The sequence below is a fragment of the Toxotes jaculatrix genome, chromosome 16 (genome assembly GCF_017976425.1).
Source record: "Toxotes jaculatrix isolate fToxJac2 chromosome 16, fToxJac2.pri, whole genome shotgun sequence".
In the NCBI taxonomy this organism is placed as follows: domain Eukaryota; kingdom Metazoa; phylum Chordata; class Actinopteri; family Toxotidae; genus Toxotes; species Toxotes jaculatrix.
Window position 1 is genome coordinate 12,156,427 of NC_054409.1, and position 24,153 is coordinate 12,180,579.

At 41.1% G+C, this 24,153-nt stretch overlaps 1 protein-coding gene across 1 annotated transcript in view; it reads right to left on the reverse strand.

Moving 5' to 3' along the window:
- The window catches only part of ank1b (ankyrin 1, erythrocytic b), a 59,779-nt gene extending 37,132 nt beyond the window's left edge, over positions 1-22,647 (reverse strand). The window contains exon 1 of the mRNA XM_041058705.1: positions 22,522-22,647. Within this exon, the coding sequence (XP_040914639.1) occupies positions 22,522-22,647 (126 nt within the window). The remainder of the gene's footprint in view (positions 1-22,521) is intronic.
- Positions 22,648-24,153: the final 1,506 nt, after the last annotated feature.

Here is a 24,153-nt window from a genome sequence, read left to right on the forward strand (position 1 = left end):
AGTTGTCAAGATAAGTATCTAAACTGTTTGTGTATAAATACTTTAGTGTTACAGAGATGTAACATGCAAATAATGGCAGCCTCAACTAAAAAATTAGGTGTCATAGGAAAGTGGATATCACTTCAAGAGCATGTCTATGCCTGGCACGATGAAGTCATAGTCCTGAAAATGAAAAAATCAATAGGGTCCAGCAGGCTCTGCAGAGTGGGAGTAGATTCAATATTGATGGATGGATGGATGGAAGGAGTCTGTGAGAGTGCGATGGCGCTCCACCATTACATAAGTACAGGTTTATACATACCAGTACATCAGACACACAAATTCAAGTGATGCATTCTGCATCTAAATGGGTGTAGAATTGGAGACCATCTTGTGATGGGATCACACCAGCTACGCTACGTCAGTCGACATGTTGACGTTCTGACCCATGAGTACCCAGAGCTCATGGGTTGGACCACAATCACCCTCGAACTCAGCCTTCATTTTGATCTCAGTTACACAGCTGTAAAGTTTTGTGACTGTATCTTGCACAGCTGTGATGCTATCACAGTGACAAAATCTGTCCATAGAAAAACTGACATTTATTAATGATACATATTAACACCTGCCAAAGTACTCAGCCTCTGTGGTAAGTCGCACTACAATAGGTGTCTCCAGGACCACATTTTGCCACGATGACACACACACTCACACATGTAAAGCCACACACGCAGGAAATATAACCTTTAAATTTAAAAACTGCATCTGAGAGTCATGAGCATTTTTACAGTGACTGATTTTTTTCTCTTCTTGCCATAAAAATCAAAATATGAGCCTTGATTAAAAATAAATGTCTTGTTAAGAGAGACACTTTTTGCAGTGTGGCCTTTTGAAGCTCTCCAGTTTGCACAGAGAAAGACTGTTTGCTTATGACTATTACATCAGATGAGTTTACATGTAATTTAATCAACCGCACAGAGCTTTCTAATGAGAGAGGTTCATAAAGATGTTTGTGATGTGTTAATCTACTGTGGCTCGCTCCAAACCCTCACAATAACACCACAGTGTACAGCAGAGACCGAACAATCATACACTCATGTTAATTCAAATCCAATCACAATATAAACACTAGTCTGTTAAGAAAAGCCCAAGAGTGCAGGTACCGTGCTGTATCCGTATGCAAGCTGCTGCTAATATATAATATTCAAGTCATTTTTATTATAGCATCATATTTCCTCCCCTGCTGAGTTCAGTACTGATCTGCAGCATATTATTGTGGTGACAAACAAATAAATGTTGGGTTTAGAGAAGTCTAACACTGGCCTAACGCAGCAGACCAGTCTAACATCGTCTTGTGCAACCAGCTCCGTCTCTGCAAAAGGCTGCTCATCTGAAGCTTAGCTGCTCTTTATCTTAAAAATAAAAGCAAGAGTTGAAGACTGAATAAAAGATGAAATGATTTGTGGAGATGAATATATTTTGCAGCGCACCAAATTCCTCCCTCCTCTTGAAACAATGATGAGACACATGAAAACGAGGATCTTCCTGTTGTCTTCTCTATCCCTGTGCTAAAACAGAGCATCTGAAATATTTATAGCCTCTGTCAGGCCACTGCTTCTGCAACCCATTACAATCAAAGCATGTTTTTCCTTATTTTTATACTACATATATTGATGTCTAACTCCATGCACATCACACATACACACACACACACACACACACACACACACACACACACACACATACACACATACTGTGTGCTGATAATGGGTCTGCTACTGTGTTATATGTAGCTTTAGACTCTGTTCAGGCTGAGACATATCAGAACAATGCTAGCAAAATACACACAAATACATAAAACACAAGAACACACACACACACACACACACACACACACACACACACACACACACACACACACACACACACACACAAATAAAATTGAGAGAACGGGTGAAAAAAAAAAGGCCCTTACACAATTACTGCACACACACACTGTACATACATATACATGACAAAATGTAACACTTACTGACAGCAAACTAATGTAATGGTATGATATATAATGATATCCACTGGATGAGTGGATTTATCACTATTCCATCTAAGTTTCTCAGTCTGAACGTTCACTTTCTAATCTACTGTCTCTAGAGAATAATCCCTCAGATTACAGGCAAATTGTACACAAATGCACAGGGAAAGACATACACCTTTCAGTCTTTTTACTGAACATTTTAGTTGCCCAGGTAACAGGTATGGACACTTTTCTTTTTTAGTCATCTGCCTGGTTCTAGCTCCTCTTTTTTTCTCTCTTTCTCTCAGTTTCTCTTTTGAGCATTTCTGCCTACAGCACAGAACGGAGGCGAGACACAAGACAGAGAGAGAGAGTAAGGGACAATGAAGTGACAGGGCGAAGCAGCCCTGAACTCTCCTGAATTCATAAGCACTTCTTCATTTGCTCAGCTACACATCATATCCACTCATTTCTTGTCATTACTCCCTCAGCCTCTCTCTCATCCTTTCCCTCACGTCCCTTGCAGCTTTGTGCAACCTCTCTCTCCCTCAGTCTGCCTGCTCTCTCGCTCTCTCTTTTCATAACCTTTCAATATTTATGAGCACTGCAGAAATGCTACTAGCAAAGCATGCTGGGTAGAGCTGTCCCTCAGAGTCTGTTCCTGACGTCATCACTCTGTGCTGACATTCTGGGCTCCCTGCCCTGTCTCAGTGTCTGAACAAAAGTCAAGTTCCCTGCCAGCACAACTGATATCTGAAAATGCATTTTAATAACAGACAGGAAGTAGAGAGTCATGTGGGAATTTAGTCATTAACTACCGTTATGAAACAGGCTTATGACTGCACAAAATGTCTCACCTAAAGTCTTGTATGTAAATTGTTTAGGGTTCGAAAGATGAGTGTCAGGTGTTTTGAAATGTCATTGCAGGACATTACAGGTGTTAATAATATCTTTAGTGATGGCTCAGCTTAGTTAAGTGTCCAAGTGATGCAGCGTATCAGACCATGGAAGTGAAACACATGGTGACATTTAGTCATTACAAATATTATAAATTACACCTGCTACTACTCCTGCTATGACATGCAAAAAATTTGCTATGAAAAAGGTCCAATATTCCTGGTCCAAGAAATACAAAACAGACCATTAAACAATTGGAAAAATATGCTTTTAAGGCTGGTCATAACTATATGAGAACACAAAAACATTCTGTACTATCCCAAATAAATGCCACTGCATACATTTTTGTTGAAGAAGCACGGTTGCTTGAACCACAGCATGTAATCTGGAACAGTTTTACAAGAGGATTATTTTTCACCAGGTGCTTGCAGAGTCCTCCTCATAATTTTTCTATGAGGCAATGTGCAAAGGCACTTGGGGCTGACATTAACTTCACTGGGAGCAAAGCTGTCTGTGATTGCCCAATCAGCTTTGAGAGGCAGGAGATATTAAGCAAGCACCACATGGTTTAGAAGTTGATTTAGCTGTATGTGATCACTCAGGGACTTGATGTGACCAACCTTTAAATGCCTGCTGGCACAAGGAAGTGGTGTGCCTTTCACTAGCTTTGAAAATCCTCATTTACAAAACCCCTTCAAGAAGAGGGCTGTGTGAGGCTGTGGTCTTATGCTGAGTTAGGTTTGCTGGATGGAGCTATTATACTGTACTGTGTATTACCACCATTATCTCCTAAATCTCTCATTTAAAGCAAAAGTTTGACCTTGTGGGAAATACACTTGTTCACTTTTTGGCAGAGAGTAAGATCGATGCCACTCTCGAACCTGTCTGTTAAATAGAAACAAAAGAAAACTGCAAAGACAGAAAAGAAAAGAAGTAAAATAAAAGATACAGATCTGGGGGAGCTGAAGCTGGGGGCCACTATGTCTCATATGCCATAACTAATGCCAGACACTCAGCTGCACATTGTCAGTGACTGCATCTCCCATAAGGCCAATATACAATCACTGTGACAGGAGGTAGCAGTCAGCAGAGGGAGGAGCCAGGGTGATGGATAGGAAGAAAGAGGAAGACAGGAAGGACATACAGAAGCACAGATAGGGTGTGTGTGTGTGGGGGGGGGGGGGGGGTTGATAGTGTAAAACCAGCAATAAAGGACATGAAAGGATAATGAGAGAATGAATGAGTGAGAGGCAAATGGACCGAGGAAGAGAGAAGTGTGGAGGAGGAAAAGAGCAAAGGGGAGGTAGGTGAGAAGGACAATGGAGATCTGGAGAAACGTCCACATCTTCATGCCTTTATTCCCTCACATGGCTGTTTTTATGTGGCAGAGTTTTCAGTGCAAGATCTGTTTTGATGGTTATGTCTAACAGCAGGAGCCAATGCATTAGTGTGGACATGACTTTTCCAGTGATATAGAGGAGTAAAGGTCAGGTGCAAGTGAGAAAGATGGAGATAGGAGGGGTGAAAGTCAGGTGTAAGAGAAGTCCCGCATTACAGCAACCTATCTGTGTGTGATGGGAGAGACAGATGTCTTAGAGGAATTAATTCCTGCTGGGAAATTTTCTTTTTACTTGTACCCCCCCTCGCAGGGAAAGGTCAGAGGTCACAGTCAGATACAGAGCAGCACCTTTGGGGATGAATCTTGTGAAGACACTAAAGCAAGGTCAGTGATTCCTGATAGGTACATTGGGAGGGGGTTAGGGAGAATGCATAATCCCTATACCTCTGCAGTACCCCATTTTAAACTCTGACTCAACACACTCCCACCTGACAAGATCTCTCAAAGCAATGAGTAAGCCTGTCTGTCTACAGACAGAGTGAGACAGGTTACATTATAGAAATCTCTGTATACAGTCACTGGTTCATCCATTGATCCATTCATCCCTCTATCAGTTGGTGTGTGTCAGTATTGGCTGTAGAGACCTGGATTCAGGAACCAAGACACCAGTTTATGAAATTCTCCCCATTGCAGTTCCTCAATAGACAGGCACAGATTACAAGTGCTCTCATTTACAGACACACACACACACACACACACACACACACACACACACACACACACACACACACACACACATAGAATTCACACACAAATGGGAAACAAAAGCTCCTCTGCGCTGCTGTCCCAGTAGATGACACAGTGTTGTAACACTTCTCGTTTCAGCGCTGTCAGTTTATCACTCCATCCTCCCCCATCCTTCTGTCATCTGTTCATTTTGAGGTGATCTGAGGCCAAGACCGAGGTCGCTGCCATCGCCTTTGGGCATTGGTACATTCAGTCTGTGGATATTTTACTCTAGGCTGGCAAAACTGTATGGCAACATTTTCATGCATTTGATTTTTATTTTTAAAAAAGTCATGCACATATTTACTGACTTAAACGGGACTAAAAATGTGTACGGCACACTAACAGAGATATGTGTGTAGGATTCTAGCATCAAATTTATAAAGTTCACTGAACAAAGAGTTCAGCCTTTAATTTTTGATACAGTATTCATTATTTAACAGCCTGCATTACTGTATGAATCGTATGATGGTATTTAAACTTATGTACTGCATCAAATACAATAAAAGCCATGTTTGTAGAGGCAGGTTGTTCAAACATACATCTGTAAATGTTACTATGTGAAACTCTTGAGACCTGAAAGTACTATGATGCTCTCTGTCTGACATTTCATTCATAAAAACCTGTATACCTGTATGTGGGTGTATATGTAAAGCAAATCTATTACTGAATGATATGTAAAAACCAATTGTGACTGTGTGAGTGAGTGACTGATGAAACACATTAAGTCTGGCAAATCAAATAAATCAAGCAATGCTAGAATGATAAACAAGTGAGACATAGTCCATTATGAAAATTAAGAAAGATTTGAGCATTTATTTATATTTGAATGTTTCATAAAAAAAAAAAGGGAAAGAAAGAAAAGAAAAACAAATTAGTGTTCTCCCTGTTGAAATGGCATAATGAAAGTGTGGAACAAAGAAGCTGCTCAACATTGTTATTTGTCATATCATAAAATATAATTTAATACAGAAAACAAACAACAGAAAACTGTGCAGTGGCTTTAATAATTTTATAGATCTCTATTGCTTCAATCTGAAATAAAGTGTATAAACAAACAATGTACTAATATGAAAAGCTAAACCACAACTGGATTAGATAGCATGCAAGTAAATTAACCACAGAACTCAACATGGAAGTCACTATAAGGTCGCTGCAGTATGACTCAGTAGTTGAAGGCAGAGTTGGATGTTAGATGTCAGAGGATCTGTGATTGTGGCCTGGGAGGGAGAGATAGATGGGCAGAGAGGCGTGGAGGGGAGGGGGGGGGGGGGGTGGTGTGGAGGGCAGAAGCTGCTGCCCTATCGTGACGTTGACTGACTGACTACCAAATCACTCGTGTCATGAATCAGAACTGTAGAGGGCTCTGGAGCTGACACATACTAACTCACACAAGACAGGCACAAGACAAATAAACACAAATGCACGCAGTCTTGGTGTGTTTGTGGATGCATAGGTACCCAAAAAAATGCATATGTACAGATTTACACTCACACATTTTGATGCGCACAAATAAATGCATACCTGTGCGCTCGCTTCATGTGCAGACATGTCGGCATGGACAACATGCTACCCCAGTCCTGCTGTCAACAGGCAGTCACAGAAGACGACATATGCTCCTCACGGCAGGATGTAAAGACTCCAACACACACAAAAATGAACGTGTCAGCTCACTGCTCCCAGTATGTTGCACATACAACACACGCAAATCACATCACTGGGCCTCCACATGAACAGTGGTCAGAATGGATCCAATCCACAGACCATGAAGCCCTGCCTACCCACACAGTTAATTCAAAATGTTACATACTCGTATGTCAATGTTTTTCTTCCACCACAAAATGCAAGCCAACAATATCTCACATGTAAACCACACCCAGCTCTAAAAGCTAATCTCCTAGCAGCCTTTGCACCTCCGCTGGGGACGGAAATCCCTTCAACATCATTCACTCCTTTTCTCAAACAATCAGGAGGACAGATAAACAGCAAGGACAGGTTGATGTACCTAAAACTAGAGTAGGACGTCACAAAAGACAGAGAGAATATCAAACATACATTGTATGTGAAAATGTATCCAGTCAATTTTATTTATATAGAGCCAAATCATAACAAAAGTTATCTCAGGGGACTTTTCATACAGAGCAAGTCTTTTTACAGACACCTAAAATTCCCCCATGAGTAAGCACACTGACAGTGGAATGAAAAAACTCCCTTTTAATAGGAAGAAACCTTGAGCAGAACCCGGGCTCTGAGTGGAAATCCATCTGCCTCAGCCAATTGGGTTGAGAGGGAAGAGAAGAGGGGAGAGGGAGAGAGAGAGAGAGAGAGAGAGAGAGAGAGAGAGAGAGAGAGAGAGAGAGAGGGAGGGAACATGCCGGCACGCCGAGCCTTGAGAACTAAGCAGTCATTACTACATTATTATTATACACATGTGTACTCAGTACTCATGGGCTGAACCACCCATGTGTTTGCATATCTGTGCGTTTCTGTGCATATATGTGGCGGCTCTAAGTTCTGCCACGAGCACCATGAGTTGTTCCTGCTGTGCATGTCTGTGTTAGTGACAGCAGGTCATCACTAATCACCCAGTGGGTGTAGAGTCATACCAGTAAGCGGCATGCTGTGAGAGGGATGGGGGCACAGAGGAACTGATGGAGGATGAAGGAGGAAAAGTCACAGAGGACGAACTCAAGATGCAGTGGAAGGCAAGATCGAAGGAGGGCAGCTATCACTGCGAGTTCACAACTACCACTATGGCTATTAGGATCACTACTGCTTCTATAAATAGCAATTATACAGCAATAATGCTAATGATGACAGCGGTAGGCTCTGTCTTGTTACATTTAATGTTCTTAGCATGATCATGCCCCTTTTCCATGAGGGAAAATGCTGTTGTAAAACAAGTTGGTGCATTGGTATTTTAAAGGTTATATTCAGAATGAAATGCAGTGAAGTAAACACAAAACCACTTCTAAAACCAGAACCATAAAAAATGGCAGCTCATACTTAATCATACCACCATAAGAGAATAATGTCATTATCCTCAGCCACAAATTGCCATTGCTGGTCTGATGGATTTCACAGGATGGTGTCCACTCCCTGAGGCCGGTCGATAGAGCCAGCTCCTTATGATTCAGCATTCTGTGCAGGTTCACAAGGACCGTTTTAGTCCACGCGGACTAATTCGTCAATGGGACAAAGTCTTGATGCCAGGGTCAGGCCTGAAGCGCAAGGTCCAGAAGGGGTTAACACATGGCCCCTCAATTTAAAGCTGCAGCAAGGGGCTTGTCCCCGGAGGCCAGCCAAACACAATTTTCCATAAAGTCAAGATTAGAGAAGTGAGTCACAGAGAGATACAGAGGGAGAAAATGAGAGAAACTGGAATGCTAAATGAATCCTGTGCTAAACTCATTAACATATTGACAAAAGGGGCCATGGGCCAAGGCAGCTACTAAGACGATCACAGTGACATAAACACACACAAGATGTGAGACTACTAAATCCACGTGGGATTAATCTATCTCTCAAGACAAGTCAACAAGACAGTTAACTGGCTCAGATACGGCAACCATAAATCATTCAGCTGTTTGCTGTGTAAAAACTGTGTATTTCCAAAGAAACAGCTTTTCATTTTCACTGATGTATCACTGATGTAAGAACCCTAATGTACCCAACAGAGAATAAACTGTGTTAGTTAGTTTCAGGCAAAATAAGTTCATTAAAGTGCATTAACAAGCTTTATGCCAAATAACAAGCATGTGGGTAGCTGCATGACTGTGACACATGTCACATGATGTCACAATTAGAAGTCACCGAGCTCTATCCAAAGCTCATCCTATAATAAACCTTATGCACCGGGGAGAGCTAAAAATATGGGCTAGACAAGCTGACACACTGCATTTGCAGAGAGCTGCACTTCGTTCAGAGTGCCATCAGTCATACTCATCATTTACCAGTTGAGGATGCTTGTTGTTTGTGCTGCGTATCAAACATGTGCTATGCATTCATACATGTACGCTACAATGCCAAATACATCCACGCACAAACCCTGCATGTCCGACTCGCACAGGACATAGAACATTTCAATACACTAATTCCACTGTGGGATAAAATGCAGGCCTGATATTAAATCAAAGTCTATCAGTGCTATGAAAGCTCTATTCATGGTGGGATTTGTTTTTTTTTTTGTCCTCTGCTGCAAGACTGAATACTATCACAGTTTTAAAAGACAGACCTTATTTGTTGGAACAAACAGTTTTCTTATCACACACGTACCTTGCTTAGAGGACAACCTATGTATTAAACACTCTTTCTAATTAATAATTCATGTCAGAGTGAAAAAGGCCCCTGAAACCATCTTATAACCATGAGACGTGCGACACTAGGGAAAAGACTTCTGCTGTGTTATATATCAGGTGTGATATTTTATACAATCTGGAAAACTTAAAACAACAAAAAACAGACAGAGGCAATATCTACTGCAGCTTTTTTTTTTTTTTTTTTAGAAGTGTGAGCTGAAAAAAAGATTTCTAAACTTTTCTTACTGGCTCACCTCAATGCTTCTTCCTGACCTCATTCATTATTTTAAAAGTTAAACTGGTTTGGGCCAGATTTCAGCACAAAGACACATTTGTTAATTAAGACAAAGATTATGTGCTGTATTTATAATGGCGAGAGTTGTTTTCTCTCTATTTCCACTGGGTGATGCAAATTATAGTGTAATCAATCACTTTAGACTTTTTAGTATGCTTCATTGAGCTCGATGTCTTGAATTCTGATGAAGGAAGAAGAAGCCCTGGCTTGTTAAATCTATAGGATTAAGGAAGGTTGGGGGGGGGCGTGTTGTTAATATGTATGCTATGTGCATATTTGAGAGACTGTGTGTGTCTGTGTGTTTTTCCTCTCACCTTGGCCTTCCCCGTGGGACCACTGGTGCAGAGCCAGCAGCACACACCCTGTCACCCTGTCAGTCGGTCATACTCCCTAAAACAGCTGAGTCAGACTCTCTGCTTCATTACAATCAGGCCACGATCCACAGTTATTTTAAGTTGAGAGTGTTTGTATGAGTCATAGATGTGAGACAGATAAGCACAATGTAAAAACTCAAGTGTGTGTGTGTGTTTGAGGGACAGAGAGGGTAAGAATTCAAGACACACGTGAATACAATCAATCAGTCAATCAATTTATCAATCAATCAATCAAGTTAGGTGTTGGAGTGATCCACGAATGTCCTTCTGGTGAACACACAAAGTGTGATACACAGTGATGCAGTCAGCCCATGACCCTGGCTTCAGACAGCCAGTAATCTGCATCATCATACTTTCCCATAGCTGGCTTGAATTAGTCTTTTTACTAAACAGGAGCGTCGCTCTGAATGAAACATACAGTGGGCGATACAGTAACAGCAGTGAATGACTGTGCTGATGAGAGAATTTCTCACCGTCTCCAGTTTAGTCACTGGCTCTGTTCCATGCTCGCATGACTTTGGTAACAGACGCTAACAGGAAGTAAACAAAACAGAGGCGAGGATGCCAAGCCAACGACGATTATCAAGGGAGTACGCAAAACTCTGTACCATCCCTTCTTCTGTTTTATCATTAAATCCTCCGTTGGCTACGCAGCTATTTTGGAAACATGACAACTGAAGGGTTGAAAACACGATAACGTTCTCCACTCTCTGCCTTCAGAGCAGGATTGTGTTCTGATAATTCGATATCATCTAAACGCTAGAAAATACTTACAGGCTGTTCTGGCAAAACACTTTGTTAACATTTATTTATTGTCCTCAGCCTCCAACTCAACGCTAATGGGCAGTCGCCCCATGGATGATTTATGCTCCCTGGCTGTTTTCTGAGGTTGTTGTAAAAGATATTGTATTCCTTGCAGATGGCTCAGAGATGGCAGGTCATGTCGCTGAAAAACAGAGGAAAAAAAAGGAGACTGGCCTTAAGAGAACTGAATAGACTTCCTGTGATCTGTTTTACTGAGTGTCAGTGTGGAATGCTTGAATGTGTTTAACTCCCTTCCCTCACTCTTATGTTTTCCTAATAGCAGGTATCAATACTGGATCAGTGGGCTGTGGTCAATATCATCATGGCAATTAGACAAGAGCCTCAGGGATGGATAGAGAGATGGGCAGAGGTAGGGAGGTGGAAGGATAAGAGACAGGGAAAAGGGCAAACAGCGTGCACTGGGATTTCCGGAGAGAAAAATCTCCATGTCAGGTAATGAGGCTGAATCTGCACACCAAGCAGTAAATTAACATTTGGTGAAGGTGTGGTGCATGAGCAACACATCCTTAAAAGTCAATAACAGCACAGTGGTAAAACACACACACACACATATTTGGTAAAAGGGAGACTCATTATTCTAGGCTGGTCATGCTCTAATGCTTCCTGTATCTGAAAATAAATCTGACTTACACATCCACATTTTCAGACTTTTGAAATGTGGTGAGTTGCTTGACTGCTTGACGATGCCATTAATTCTAGACCTTTCCTATGAAGCTAGAATGGGCACAAATACTGATGTTCATTTATTAATTTCATGGCTTTTGATTTTTACAATGGTTCTCTATGGGGAAATTGTCCAAACTGACACATTTGCTAGCAGCCGGGTTCTGGTACTGCACTACAGTGCCCGAATAATGTAGGTGGTGGAACTGACACGTGAAGTGAGTCAGTTTGGCTGACAGCAGCATGTACGGGATACCACAGAAAAAGCCTTTTTAAAGCCTTTTAATCATTTTTGAATCCCGGATACACAGACATTTGACAGGCTTTTGGGAGGAGAACTGAAGAGACACTTTTCACATAGGGTTCTTGGTTTCACCTTCCTGCTTATGTAAGTACTAAACGACAGAGTTTGTAGAAATATATTCATTGTTCACTGACGTATCTGGGTAGAATTTTTTAAAGGAAAAGATCCGTATTTTGAGACCGAAGAGTCATTGTTTACCTTGAAGATAGTAGTTTGGCAGAAAGTGTTAACACATTTTTTTACAAACATTCAGCCACTTCTCATGCACTTCATCAGTGGAAGTAGTTTGTAAAATACTGAGCAAACTAATAGGACTGACTCGGTCCTTCAGTGTAATCCAAACATCAGTATAAATGGGAGTTTAGGATGAACAATTGAACAATGAACAATACTCACACACTGTGCTATATTGTGATAGCAAGCACTCAGGGCATTTGAAACCAGACCGTATGGGTGCACAGAAAATGTTCACCTCTCAATCCCTGTGTCCAAAAATGTCAAGAGTGCAATCAAACAATGTTTTATGCTATCATTTTTCCTGTGACCTCTACAGTCAAAACTCACCAACCTTACACCTTCTACATTTTAACATACAGCTGCTGAGATGTAATTATTCCATATAACACATAAACCTGTAATTAAGTCAACAGAAATAAACAATAAGCCCGTACCTCTACCAAAGTATGTGTTGTGAAAAGAAGAGCAAGAGAACAGTTGAAACAGTTGATAAGACAGAATAAAGGAGGGAGATGAAGAGGTAGAAGGAGAAGGATGGAAAAAAAAGGAGAGAAAGATGGAGGGATGCAGAGAAAAAGACACTGCAAGGGGAAGGGATGAGCAGAGAGACAGCTGATGGGGAAAAGCACTGAGGGCACGGTGGATGAACAAACAGTTGCTACACTTTTCCTCCTTCCATCTAGAGTTTAAAATTGAATTAGCAATGAAGTATTTATACAAGTGCAGTGTGGATTTTCCAACTCAATGCCTCGGTACAGTAGACAGCAGAGGAGGATAGTGCAGGAACACATGCAGCACTGTTGATTGGTATCTTTTTGTGTTCTTCTACATACACGTCATGGACATAATGAGACATTCACAGCCAGAAATGCAAGATCATACCCACAGGGGGAGGAGAAATACAGAATTTCAGAGAAAGGAGAGGAAAAAAAAGTAGCAGAGGGATGAGGAGGGATTTAAAGTTGACTGAGGAGAGACACTCAGTCTCCCCTCGCTGTCGTTGTTCCCAGTCCAGCTGCCATCAATGAGTGCTGATGCAAGCTCTCTCGGATCAGAGAGTGTGAAGTGATATCAGTGAATGAATGGCAGCTGGACTTGGCAGGGGTGTTTGGAAACTTCTGATGTTACATTTTGTTGTTTTCAGTCGTTTCACAACTTGAAAACCTACAGTAAGTGTTCCTCTATAACCCAATCACTTAGATTTTATCTGGAGATGTGTGTGTGTGTGTGTGTGTGTGTGTTCTGTCCACTAGCACAGATTGGTTATTGAGTGATGAGCCTGAAAAGAGAGAAGCCATTCCATCTGCCATCAGGCTGCGATCCTAAAGACTCGACACCCCTTCTGATCATGCACACACACAAACAAACACACACACACACACGCACGCACGCACACACGCACGTACGCACGCACGCACAGACACACACAAAAGTAATAAAACCACCTACATATGCCACGATACGTGGGATAAAGGTGACACTTCTGGTCAAAGAACACTTACATTCACTCTGTCAAGAAATTAGCATTTCTCAAACATACAGTATTTCACTCTTCAATCCCAAAAAACATGTATTTACTGCTACTTGGGTAACATCATAAATCTCTGAATTTGACAGTCAGATTTCAAAATCCTATTGTTAGCACCCCCACCAAGTTTTTCAAATTTGCATCCTTGCAAAGTACTCATTGCCTTTGTAGGACAGCTAACAGTGTAATAAGTAGTCTCCAAGAAAAGAATTTGTTGTACTAAGCAGCTCCCAAACACAAAAGGTTTGCACTGGACATCAAAGGGGTTCAGACTGAGCTGATGGCTGGCGTATTTATATGCATGATTAAAATGTAGTAAGTTAACAAAGGATTTTTGAAAGAGTCGTTGTTGAAAGAAAACTATTTTACTAAGGAAATCAAATCATCACCTTTCTGACACAGTCTCAAGCCAACCTGAATAACCTAATCTTCAAAGAGTCAGTACTTATTGCAGGACAATTATATTAAATTGCATTGCATTGTATTGTATTGTATGGGCGTGTCCATGCACAAAATACCATGAAATTCACTATTTATCAAATTCATCTTTGTTCAAGGACTGAGATCAATCTTAATTCTGTCTGGACCATGTGACAATTTGCAGTACATTTCCAAACCCTTCAAAATGTACAAGATGTGTATGTTACAAATAATAAAAAATGTCTCACAGGTCCATCACTTTGTGAAATCCTAGATTTTTGATCATGCACGGTGTCCATTAGCCAGCACACATACTGTAAAATGTGTTTAGGCCAGCAGAGGAAAGTGATGGAGTCAGGGTGTGCCTGAGAGCGGCTGCTTCAGTGCATTAGTGGGCTCCTGCCGGCCACATGATCCATGTAGACCTTGAGGAGCACTAATTCCATTACATAATGCCCAGCTCCAGATTTAAGAGTGTGTGTCTCTTTGTCTCCATATCAGTGTGTGTGTGGCATCGTGCCAGTCTGTATCACTTTCACTCTTCCTCTAATGATTCTTCAGAATTAACAGCGCTCTCGCGCTGATTTTGCTAATGACCCGTGATGAGTCAAATGCATCAGTAGTACTAGATATAAACTGTATGTAGGTCAATTACGTAAATTAGATGTGTTTTGTAACTGTTGTATATTTTAGATGTCCCTTTTGATGTGAAATGGAGCCACTAGGGAGGCGAGACATATCTCAGAAAAATCTGAAATACTGAGTCATCTTTTCTTATTGGTGTAGTCTCATTAGAGTCACTATAGAAATGAAGCTTAGTGAAAGTTCATTCGGGAAGACTATGTCTCTGTGTGCGCCTTCTAAGTCAAGCACAGTTTCTCGCAAATTCTAAGCTCCACCAGCTCATTCCTGTCTTCATCCAACCACAACCGACCCATTAGTGACCCGCCTCTGCCCCCCTGACTTTCTCCAATCAAACCCTCCATTCCAAAGGCTCCTTATAAGAAGATGTTGCAACCTTGAGCCCTATTACCCATCACCACCACCAGTGTCTTGGCTCCTTCACGTCAGAAGCTTCTAATCCATACGATCTCTTCCTGTGGGGATCTGCTTCCTGCTGGGGCCTAAGCACCAAACTCTATTCTACCTGTGCACAATAAAACTTCTTCATTTTCCCTCGTTCTTCTTGTAGTCTCTCCTGACTGAAATAAAACTCAGCATCCACAAATCTAGGGCCACAGGGAGGAGTCTGAGAGTTTTTCAGTATTGTGTCTTGCAAGCAATTTGTACAAGTCTCATCACCAACTGAGGCATGCCCTCGTCCATCTCCTCATCCCTTCATCATCCCGCCACGTGCAGTGTCACATCGTAATCACCATGGTAACATCAGTCACTTCAGACCGCCTGTCGACTGACCCCAGGGTCACAATAAACTTTGCCAAAAGATTTACAGCTTTTACCCCTCCCTTAGCATGCCAGGGCTTCACACTGGCTGGCCTTGCTAGCAATGGTGATGGATGCTCTGATTAACTGGTGCAGGCTGGCAGATGAGCTGTGACTCTTGAGGAACTCAACAACTGCACATTGATCTAATGGGCCATCAGCGCAGTGACTCTCTGACCACATCAATGCTCAACAACTGTTGCTAGTCGAAAAACAATCCCAAAAACTAAAAAAACATATGTAGATTTGATGTAAATGTGGCGAATAATAAAATATTATGAGATGAACCTCATACCTGTCCCATGGTCTGAGTTCAAAAGTCCAATACATGTAAAATCTAAAACTAAACGGCTAGGCTCTCAAAAAGGAACAATACACCTTAAAGCAATAATACTCAACCAGCAATTATTTTATCAAACCAGTTATTAAAAAACAACACTAAGGCAAAAACCAATACAATTCACCTTAGTTAGGAATGCAAATTAGACGGGAAGATCTTATATATTTATACAGTTCTTGCATGAATAAACTTTTAGGACAGACTCTAAGAACTACCAACACTTTTCTTCTTCGTCACAGAATATAATACAAAAAACAATTATTGAATTTCTACATTATACGCATATGCTTTTCTTTCAGTCCGTACTCTAAAACCATAAAGGTACTAGGATTGCAGAAAGGGTTGGTTTGCATTAAAGGTGCAAAATGACTTTCCTGATATTTATCAAAGGTGTCTGACAAGGCATGCTTATCTAAAATCTCTTTGATCTCCAGATCAAGACACGTGACACGTGAGTCGAGTCCTAGATAAGCCCTCAGAGAGGTCTGATAAATATCGGCCATCATGCTTCTATTCTGGAATCTTCCTATGTTGTTTGAGCAGGTACAGATCCGGAGCAACATCAGAGACAGGATCAGAGCAAGTGCTCGCCTAGCACACAGTTGTGGTGTGTAGATAGACGGGCAGCTCTGGTCTCAGATGCAGTGTAATCCTAGGCAGGCAGGTAAATATAGCCTGTGGCTGCTTCAGGCTGGGCTGAGTGCTGCTTTGCTCTGCTCGACCTTGGCTCATCCTGCCCTCCCTTTCCTCAAAGGGGATGAAAAGGCAAAGGCCCATACTATTACATTTTACTGCTGCCTTACAAAAACATGCAAGCCTCTAAAACATTTCAAAAATTGATCCAATGTAAAAGCTTGGACCATACCCTGCACCACCCAAAATCATACTCCACATAAGGAACATGTAAAGGTATAAATAACATAAAAAAACATTAGGCTAGAAGTGTTACCTATCTTGTGGCAGCAGTACATATAGCATTTTCATATTCAATTATTTATATCATTTGTAATATTGGGTCAAATAATGGTGTACTCCCACAGAGAATGCTGTAGAACATTCAGCTTTGAAGCTCTAGAGCACTACAAAGCTATTTTTGGGCATTTTTAGAGAAAGCACATGTAGTAAGCTAAAGGCTAAGATGTCACTGGAGTTGATTGCAACCACAACAGAGCTGAGTGGGTGAGTGAAAATTGGAATTACATTTGCTATATTGCCATAACAAGGACTCTTAGTAAAAGCAAATAATGTGCTGCATGTGTACACAGGCAACTATTTGCTAACACTTTAGCCATAACAGTTTATAAGCCATCCATTACGTGGCAGCTGTGTTTCTGTCACCTTGTTGTGATGTTTTTCTAATTCCTGGTGACTAAAAATGTGTGAATGGCTTTTTTTTAAAAAAAAAAAAGAAACAAATATAAACTCACATTTGAATCACAAATGTCCCTCCACACAAATACACAGGTTAACCCCATAAATGCACACAGAAGGACAAATCATATTAGGCCCTTGGATTCTAGGACACTTCCTTATGAGCTCCACCCTCATGGGTGCACATAAACATACTTAATTTCCTCCCCCTCCCCACACAAACACACAGTGAATCAAAGTATTCTTTTCATACCACCTCTTTCGTCGAATCTGGGACAACACACAATGCTGTATTGAAACACGGCAGAATTGTATCTCTGCTCGCAACAAGGTCTGCAATGGTTTGACACCTAGTTTACAGAGAAAACTGAAAAAAGGGAGCAGCTAAGTAGAAAGTGATAAAAGTCTTTAATCAGTGCTGCCCTGTGTACCCTAAAAAGCTGTCATATGAAAACATGGAGATGTGTGATCTGACTCACCGCACAATATTCTGTCCTCTCATGTGTTATACTCTAGGCTTCTTGTGGTTTTAAATTGCCTGACCTGAAGCAAAAAAAATCAAATCAAAAAGTTTGTTCTGTGAGAGGAATAATGGTTCAGGCAGAACTGCGTGATACATTGTACTGTTTTTCTCAGGACTGGATGAGAATCTTTCTGCTGTGCACTGACACGAATTACCTAAATGATCTATTAATTTGCACCCAAAGCTCTGGAATATAAAAATATCCAAACAAGGATTAATTTCCCCCCTTGTCTAAAAAATATTTGGAATTCTTTATTTATGTAGACGATACAACTTTTAATTGCCAAAGTTAGGCATCACTGAAAAGTACCTCTGATGTTATTATCCTGTGTGTTGTTTCGTGTGAGGACAAAAGTGGGCAGAGAGGCAAAGAAAGAGGGAGAGACACAGAAGAGAGTTTTGGCTAATTAGAGTTGGGTATCCATAAGGTTACATAAAAGTGGAATGAGATACCCTGAAGCCCTGCTAGTTCACTCACACACACACACACACATAAACACACACACACATACACACATACACAAACTATATGTGCACGCGTGCGCACATTTCACTAGTTTGACGAGCGAGCACACACAGACATGCACATATACACGAAGAGCACACATGATCCATTAGCAGATCTTTGGATCCATTGTATTAAGTGCAGGCCTGAAGGAAACAGGAAAATGTGCAGGCCCAAGGAGGCTCATGCTGAGCTACTACAATGAAGGATCCCAGATAAGTCTGTGTCATTGGTCACAGTAGAGAACTGAAAATGAACCCAAAACAATCACTATTGCAATTTGAAGATGACCTCGCATTTTCACATACTTCCTCATTCACATTATTCAATTCTTAGTGTTTATTCTTATCTTAGCACAGCCCTGTAATTATGTACCCTATATGAAGAACTGATTATTGGTATGAATCACAGCTGACTGTGGTCCAGGTAAATGTTTATTTCCAATTTATTTAGTAATGTCTTAAGCTGGAATTCTAATTTGCACGCTTCTTCCTGGAATTCATGAGACTAAGTTTGCAAAGGTGTTTTTCTTTAATTGATCTTTTCACAATAGGATCAATCCTGAGGCTGATCTGGACATGCAGTATTTTAATGGATCAGTATCAGCTAAAAATAAAGCAGATCGAAATCCATTTATTTCTTTATTCTACTTTGTTGTGTTTACCTCTGACTGCTTGTGGCGCTGCTCTTCTTTACCACAGACCTTCAGCTTTAGGATCAAGTGGCTCAAGAAAAATAAGACCTGCCTGGCGTTTAGTATTTAAACGTGTCTGATACATATTTCAGTCAACCTTTAGGTAAATTTAAATAAGGGATGAGACTTGGTCTCAGTCGATATACAATATTACAGGACTTGGATTGTGACTGGGGTCAAAAGAAACTTGATCGAGACATTCCTAATTCATTGGTGCATAAATCAAAGACAGTCATAGAACTGTTGTGACAAGTGACAAGTAAACATACAGCAGGGATCAATGATGCTAGACATAATGGCCACAGCATAGCCGCCTAGAGATCTAGTGATCCATAGTGGTAGGGCTCCAGCCAATGGGACAAGAATACATACTGTCAGTGTGGCCAAGCCTTTAACTCCACAGTTTATTGACACAGTGCATTGGATTTAGCTGTGTTTCACACTGCCTGCTGATTTTATTCCTCTGGGATGAGAGGAATATATTTATTCTGTGGCCTGAGAAAGAAAACTATGAATGTTGATTCACATTAAATTTGCACATACAAGTATATTTGCTGTTTCTTTGTTATTTCCAATCCAGTCACATCACAGTGCTTCTCTTACACAGCACTAAACCTCATGCAAAAAAACATTTAGCAAATCAAAGGAAAGACAGGGGAGAGAGAAGTCGCTGACAGAGGTCATAGATTTATTCCAAACCTACTGTAGGACTCTGCAGCTGTATGACATGCACCTTAGCCAGCAGAGCTAGCAGAATGGCCCTGCACTTTCTTCCCTAACTACATTACTGTCCAGTCTATCCAGAGTTATCATAGGATCTCTGTTGGCATTGTAGTGGATGACCTTTGTGCAATGGGAGGAGTAGGGAAGAGAGATGCCACGCTGCCAAGTTTGATTTACATCGAATGGAGCTAATTAACATCCCCAGAACATTAAGAGCTGCCTGTGCCTCCTCTTTCCCTCTCTGTCTCCCTTCCTCACCACTTCTGGTTGCATATAGAACCAATCTACTGGAGAAAGAAATAAAAGAAAAGAAGCAACGAAGCAGAGATTTTTTTGTTTGTTTGGGGTTTTTTTTGCTGCAAACGCCTTATTGCTGCATGAAATGTGAAATCCTGCAAGTGAATAACACTGGGGTTCTGCTTTGCCTTTCATACCTTCCTCATTTAGAATTAGCTGGGATAGAAATAGATGAGAGGTGATTTGAGATGATTGAGACCAAGAGATTATTTATAAATGAAAACACATAAATACTTTTCAATAAAATTAAATTAAAACTATATCAAGTGTTAAATACTTTTGATGAACAGACAAAATATGTTTGGGTATTTTTTTTTACAGCACAGTGAAGCCAAAGGAATTTCCAAGGCATCCCAAGCCGTTACAAAGGAGCAGGTTGAGACAGGGAGTGGTTTTGAAAATGACCATTAATCTTAAATAAAACAGGTAAGTAAAATTGTAGTCACTGAGCTTATCATCAGGTATAAGTGCAGATTTTCCTAGCTGCTTCAGTTTTAAAGCTTGAATTAACCATTCAAAACATGCAAAACTGTGTCCTGGTGTGCCCCCACCACCACCACGCTAACCGGTGTGTTCACTGTCTGACCAAGACACGTATAAATGTCCCCCGTTTTATCTCTGTCAGTTCTCAGCTCAGTGTGTTAAGTGCTCAGTAGTAATGAGTTGTAAAAGCTCAACAAATTAGTTTCTGCTGCTAATCTTAGCTGCTAATCCTTATTTTAGTAGCCAAAGCCAAACTCTTATTTGACTTTATTACAAATGAAAATGACAAAACATTCATGCTATGTCCAGTGTCTTATGATGGAGTTATGTAATCGTCTAATAATTTATGTTTTTTGCCAGTTTGCACCATTTGATTGTTTTTTATGGGATATTTGTTCTAAACGTCCTTCTACTGTTTTTTACGTATTTTCTGTTTTATACTACTTCCACTATAATACACTATCATATGAGCATTTGCCAGTTACGCCATATCCTGCATATTGTCCTGTACTGAAAATCTATTTTAACTAATGTAATTAACCTAGAATAGTAGATATTAGAGATAAAAAATCAAGACTATTGCAAAGAATAGGATAATGCATGAAGGATATTACAGAGTGCCTATACTACTAAAATATACAGCTAACATAAGTGATACTGTGTTACTGCAGAAAAAAAAACAATACCTCACCACATCACCACATATTCATCACTACATTTTTCCAACAGAACAAGCTGAACATACGGCTTTTTACAACTGTATGGCCTCGGAAACCCTTAACAAACCCCACAGCTTTGCAGTCTGGGCAAACAATCTGTTTCATGCTGAAAGAACATTAAATAATGAGAAAAGAGATTACACTACATGAGCACCACAGCTCTCTCTGCAGAATCCATTTTTGTTTTGAACTGGCTCTTTTCCTTTGTGTATCTGTCTTTCTGACAAACCCTCATTCTCTCTCTCACATGCGCACTCGGACACACACACACACACACACATACATCTTACAGAGTGAGTATAAAAAGACCTCTCTATTCCTCTAGTGCCACCAGTTCCATAGAGCTACAGTATGTGCAGAGAGAAATATTACAAGAGGAACTAAAAACAATTGAGAGCGTTGTGGCATTGAATACAGAGTCTCTAGATATCATAATGTTGTAAATTACATATGAAATCCATAAAGGTTTTTTAAATGTGTTCAACAAGTACCCATAACAATGGAATGTGTATTATCATAAATCATTTCAGTGCTGCCAAGCGTGAGTGCAAGGCAGCACAACCCCAATAAAAGCTGCACCTTAAGGCACGGCCAGAGCGTGAGAGTGCAGGGGAAGAGTGAAACGGAGGGGTGAATGAGAGCTCTCACGCGGACAGGATGATATTCTGTGTGCCTGGTTAGTGACAATACATTTTCATTTTCTACACAACAAATATTACTATCAGCAAATCATGTTATATTTAATCGTTAGAACAGATTTCACAATTGAACAATACATGTAGTATAAACAAGCCCCCCCCCTTCCAAAAAAAAATATACAGATGGGTTAAAATTGCATCTGTTATTAGAGTGTACCTCCATCTTCCCCCTCCATTTTACATCTCCCCCAATGAAAAAAAAAAAAATCTGTAATATGGGGGAAGACATCAAATCTAAGACCAGCACAGTTTCGTAGGAATGAGCAGAAAATGCAGAGCATGTTAATGGTGGTGTGATTATATGCATTAAAATACGTGTATGAGCAGTACATTGAAGTTGAATTGCATTAATATGAATGAGCTGCGCCCATGTAAGGCTGAAATCCCCCAAGATGTTTCTCATGTGAAAGAAAAAAAAAGGCATCTTCTGTTATTTAACCAACAGCCTATATTGGTCACACCTCCAGCGACATAACACTCATCATCAGCCTCTTTTTCCTTCCCCCATAGCTAAATATCTGATCGACCAAACACAACCTGTACCAGAGCATATGTGCTTGACTGGTTAGCCTACACGCACGCAAGCACCAGCTGAGGCTGCAAGACCAACTGTGTAATTATACATGTGTAATTGCATCCTCACCAGTCATGCACAATAGATGCAGTGAGAGAGGGGCTGCTAGAGAGATAAAGGCAGGTAGAGGGGAGAAAGATGGATGCAAGAAACACCGTCACCTCCAATGTCTCATGAGACAGCCAGCCATACCTTGCGCCTGCGGTCCCTGGATCGATTCCTCTTTTTTATCTTTTCCTCCTCCTTCTCCCTCTGCTCCTGGGCGGCGGCCTCCGCGAGGTCCTTGGTCTTGCGGAGCTGCTTGGCGGCTTGCGCCATGGTGCCGCTGCTACTGCTGCTGCTGCTCCAGTCGCCGTTGCTCCAGCCCTCCTCTTGTTTGCACTACCACCAGTCGTCCCTGTTTCCTCTTCCAGTGTCCCTCTGTCCCCCAAAGCCCCGTCACTTACAACCTCTTCCCTGGTGGCCACCACGACATGTGTGTGTATGAGGCGAGCAGTGGGACTGTCTGTGTCCAGATATTTGTGTGTGTATGTGGCTGATGTTGATGCTACAGCAGCCACAAGACAGCCTCCAGCAGCCACATAGAAAGATGCTACATCTAGTGGTGCTGATGCTGCTGCCTGTGCCGCGGCTGCTACTCATCCAGTCAGCTTGCACTGCGCTGAATTGCCTCCCCTCCCCCTACTTTCTCTCCTACCTTCCTCCCTTCTCTCCTCTGTCCTCCCTCTCTTCCTCTGCTTGCACAGACCAGTCACGCAGTCCTGTGTTCAGCACAGTTGGGGATCCTGCTGCAGAGCTCCCTCTTTTTATCTGTCAAATGTCCTCCTCTTCCTGCTGCTCTGCTTCTTTCTCCACAGTTTTCTTCTCCGCCAAAGGTTTTTCTTTTACAATAGCTGTTGTCACGTCTTGCATAACTGAGGTACAAAAGATGAGGGCGCCAGAGCTACGGAATGCCTTCAAATTATTATTTTTTCTCACGTCTTCCCTCTCTCTGACCATGGCTTTTCCATGGCACCTCCCTCCTGGAAACAGATGGAGAGAAAGAACAGTAGTGAGAGAAATGGAAGCATGTAAAAAAGAAATGGATATCATCTTTTATCGTATGTCTAATATCTGAGTGGTTGTTCTTCTGTGACACGATTCTTTACATTTTTTGAGTATCAAACGTTGATGCTAAGGTGGCACAGAAACACGGTGCCATACATTAACAGCTACACCAGCCTACTTCCCTCATGTTTTAGTGTCAGGAGCAGACAGGGATAAAAAACATCAACAACATGAATGCTTCATAAAAACTGCATGTCCTCTCCCTCCCCTTTCATTCCACTGCATTCCCTCTTTCCATTACATCAGGAGGGCATGCATGGATGTTTCATGCAGCAGTTCAGTAGCACATGAGTAACAGCGTGAACAGACACTAAAATTCCAAGAAGAAAAGCAAAAGACAGAGATTGGTTCTTGTTTTGATATTTGGAAGACAAATTACTGCAAAACTTTTAATAGTATTTCCAATTAGTCTCTGAAGTGATTGGAACTGCCTTGCTGCCTAAACATAGAAGAGAACGCAAATCAATTTCTTAATTAATCCCATATATGTATCTTCATAGTCTTATTGAATGTTATTTACTACGAAAAAGACTATAACATGTTGCCCTGATGGTTGTGGTTGCTGATTTTTTTAGTAATATTTGATTCCATCTTAACAGTTACATCTCATTGTACACATACTGTATCATTATTCATTTCTTTTCCATTCATATGATATATTTTCTCTCTGTAGCCCACTGTTCAACATCAGAGATGCAGATGCACTGACATCAAACT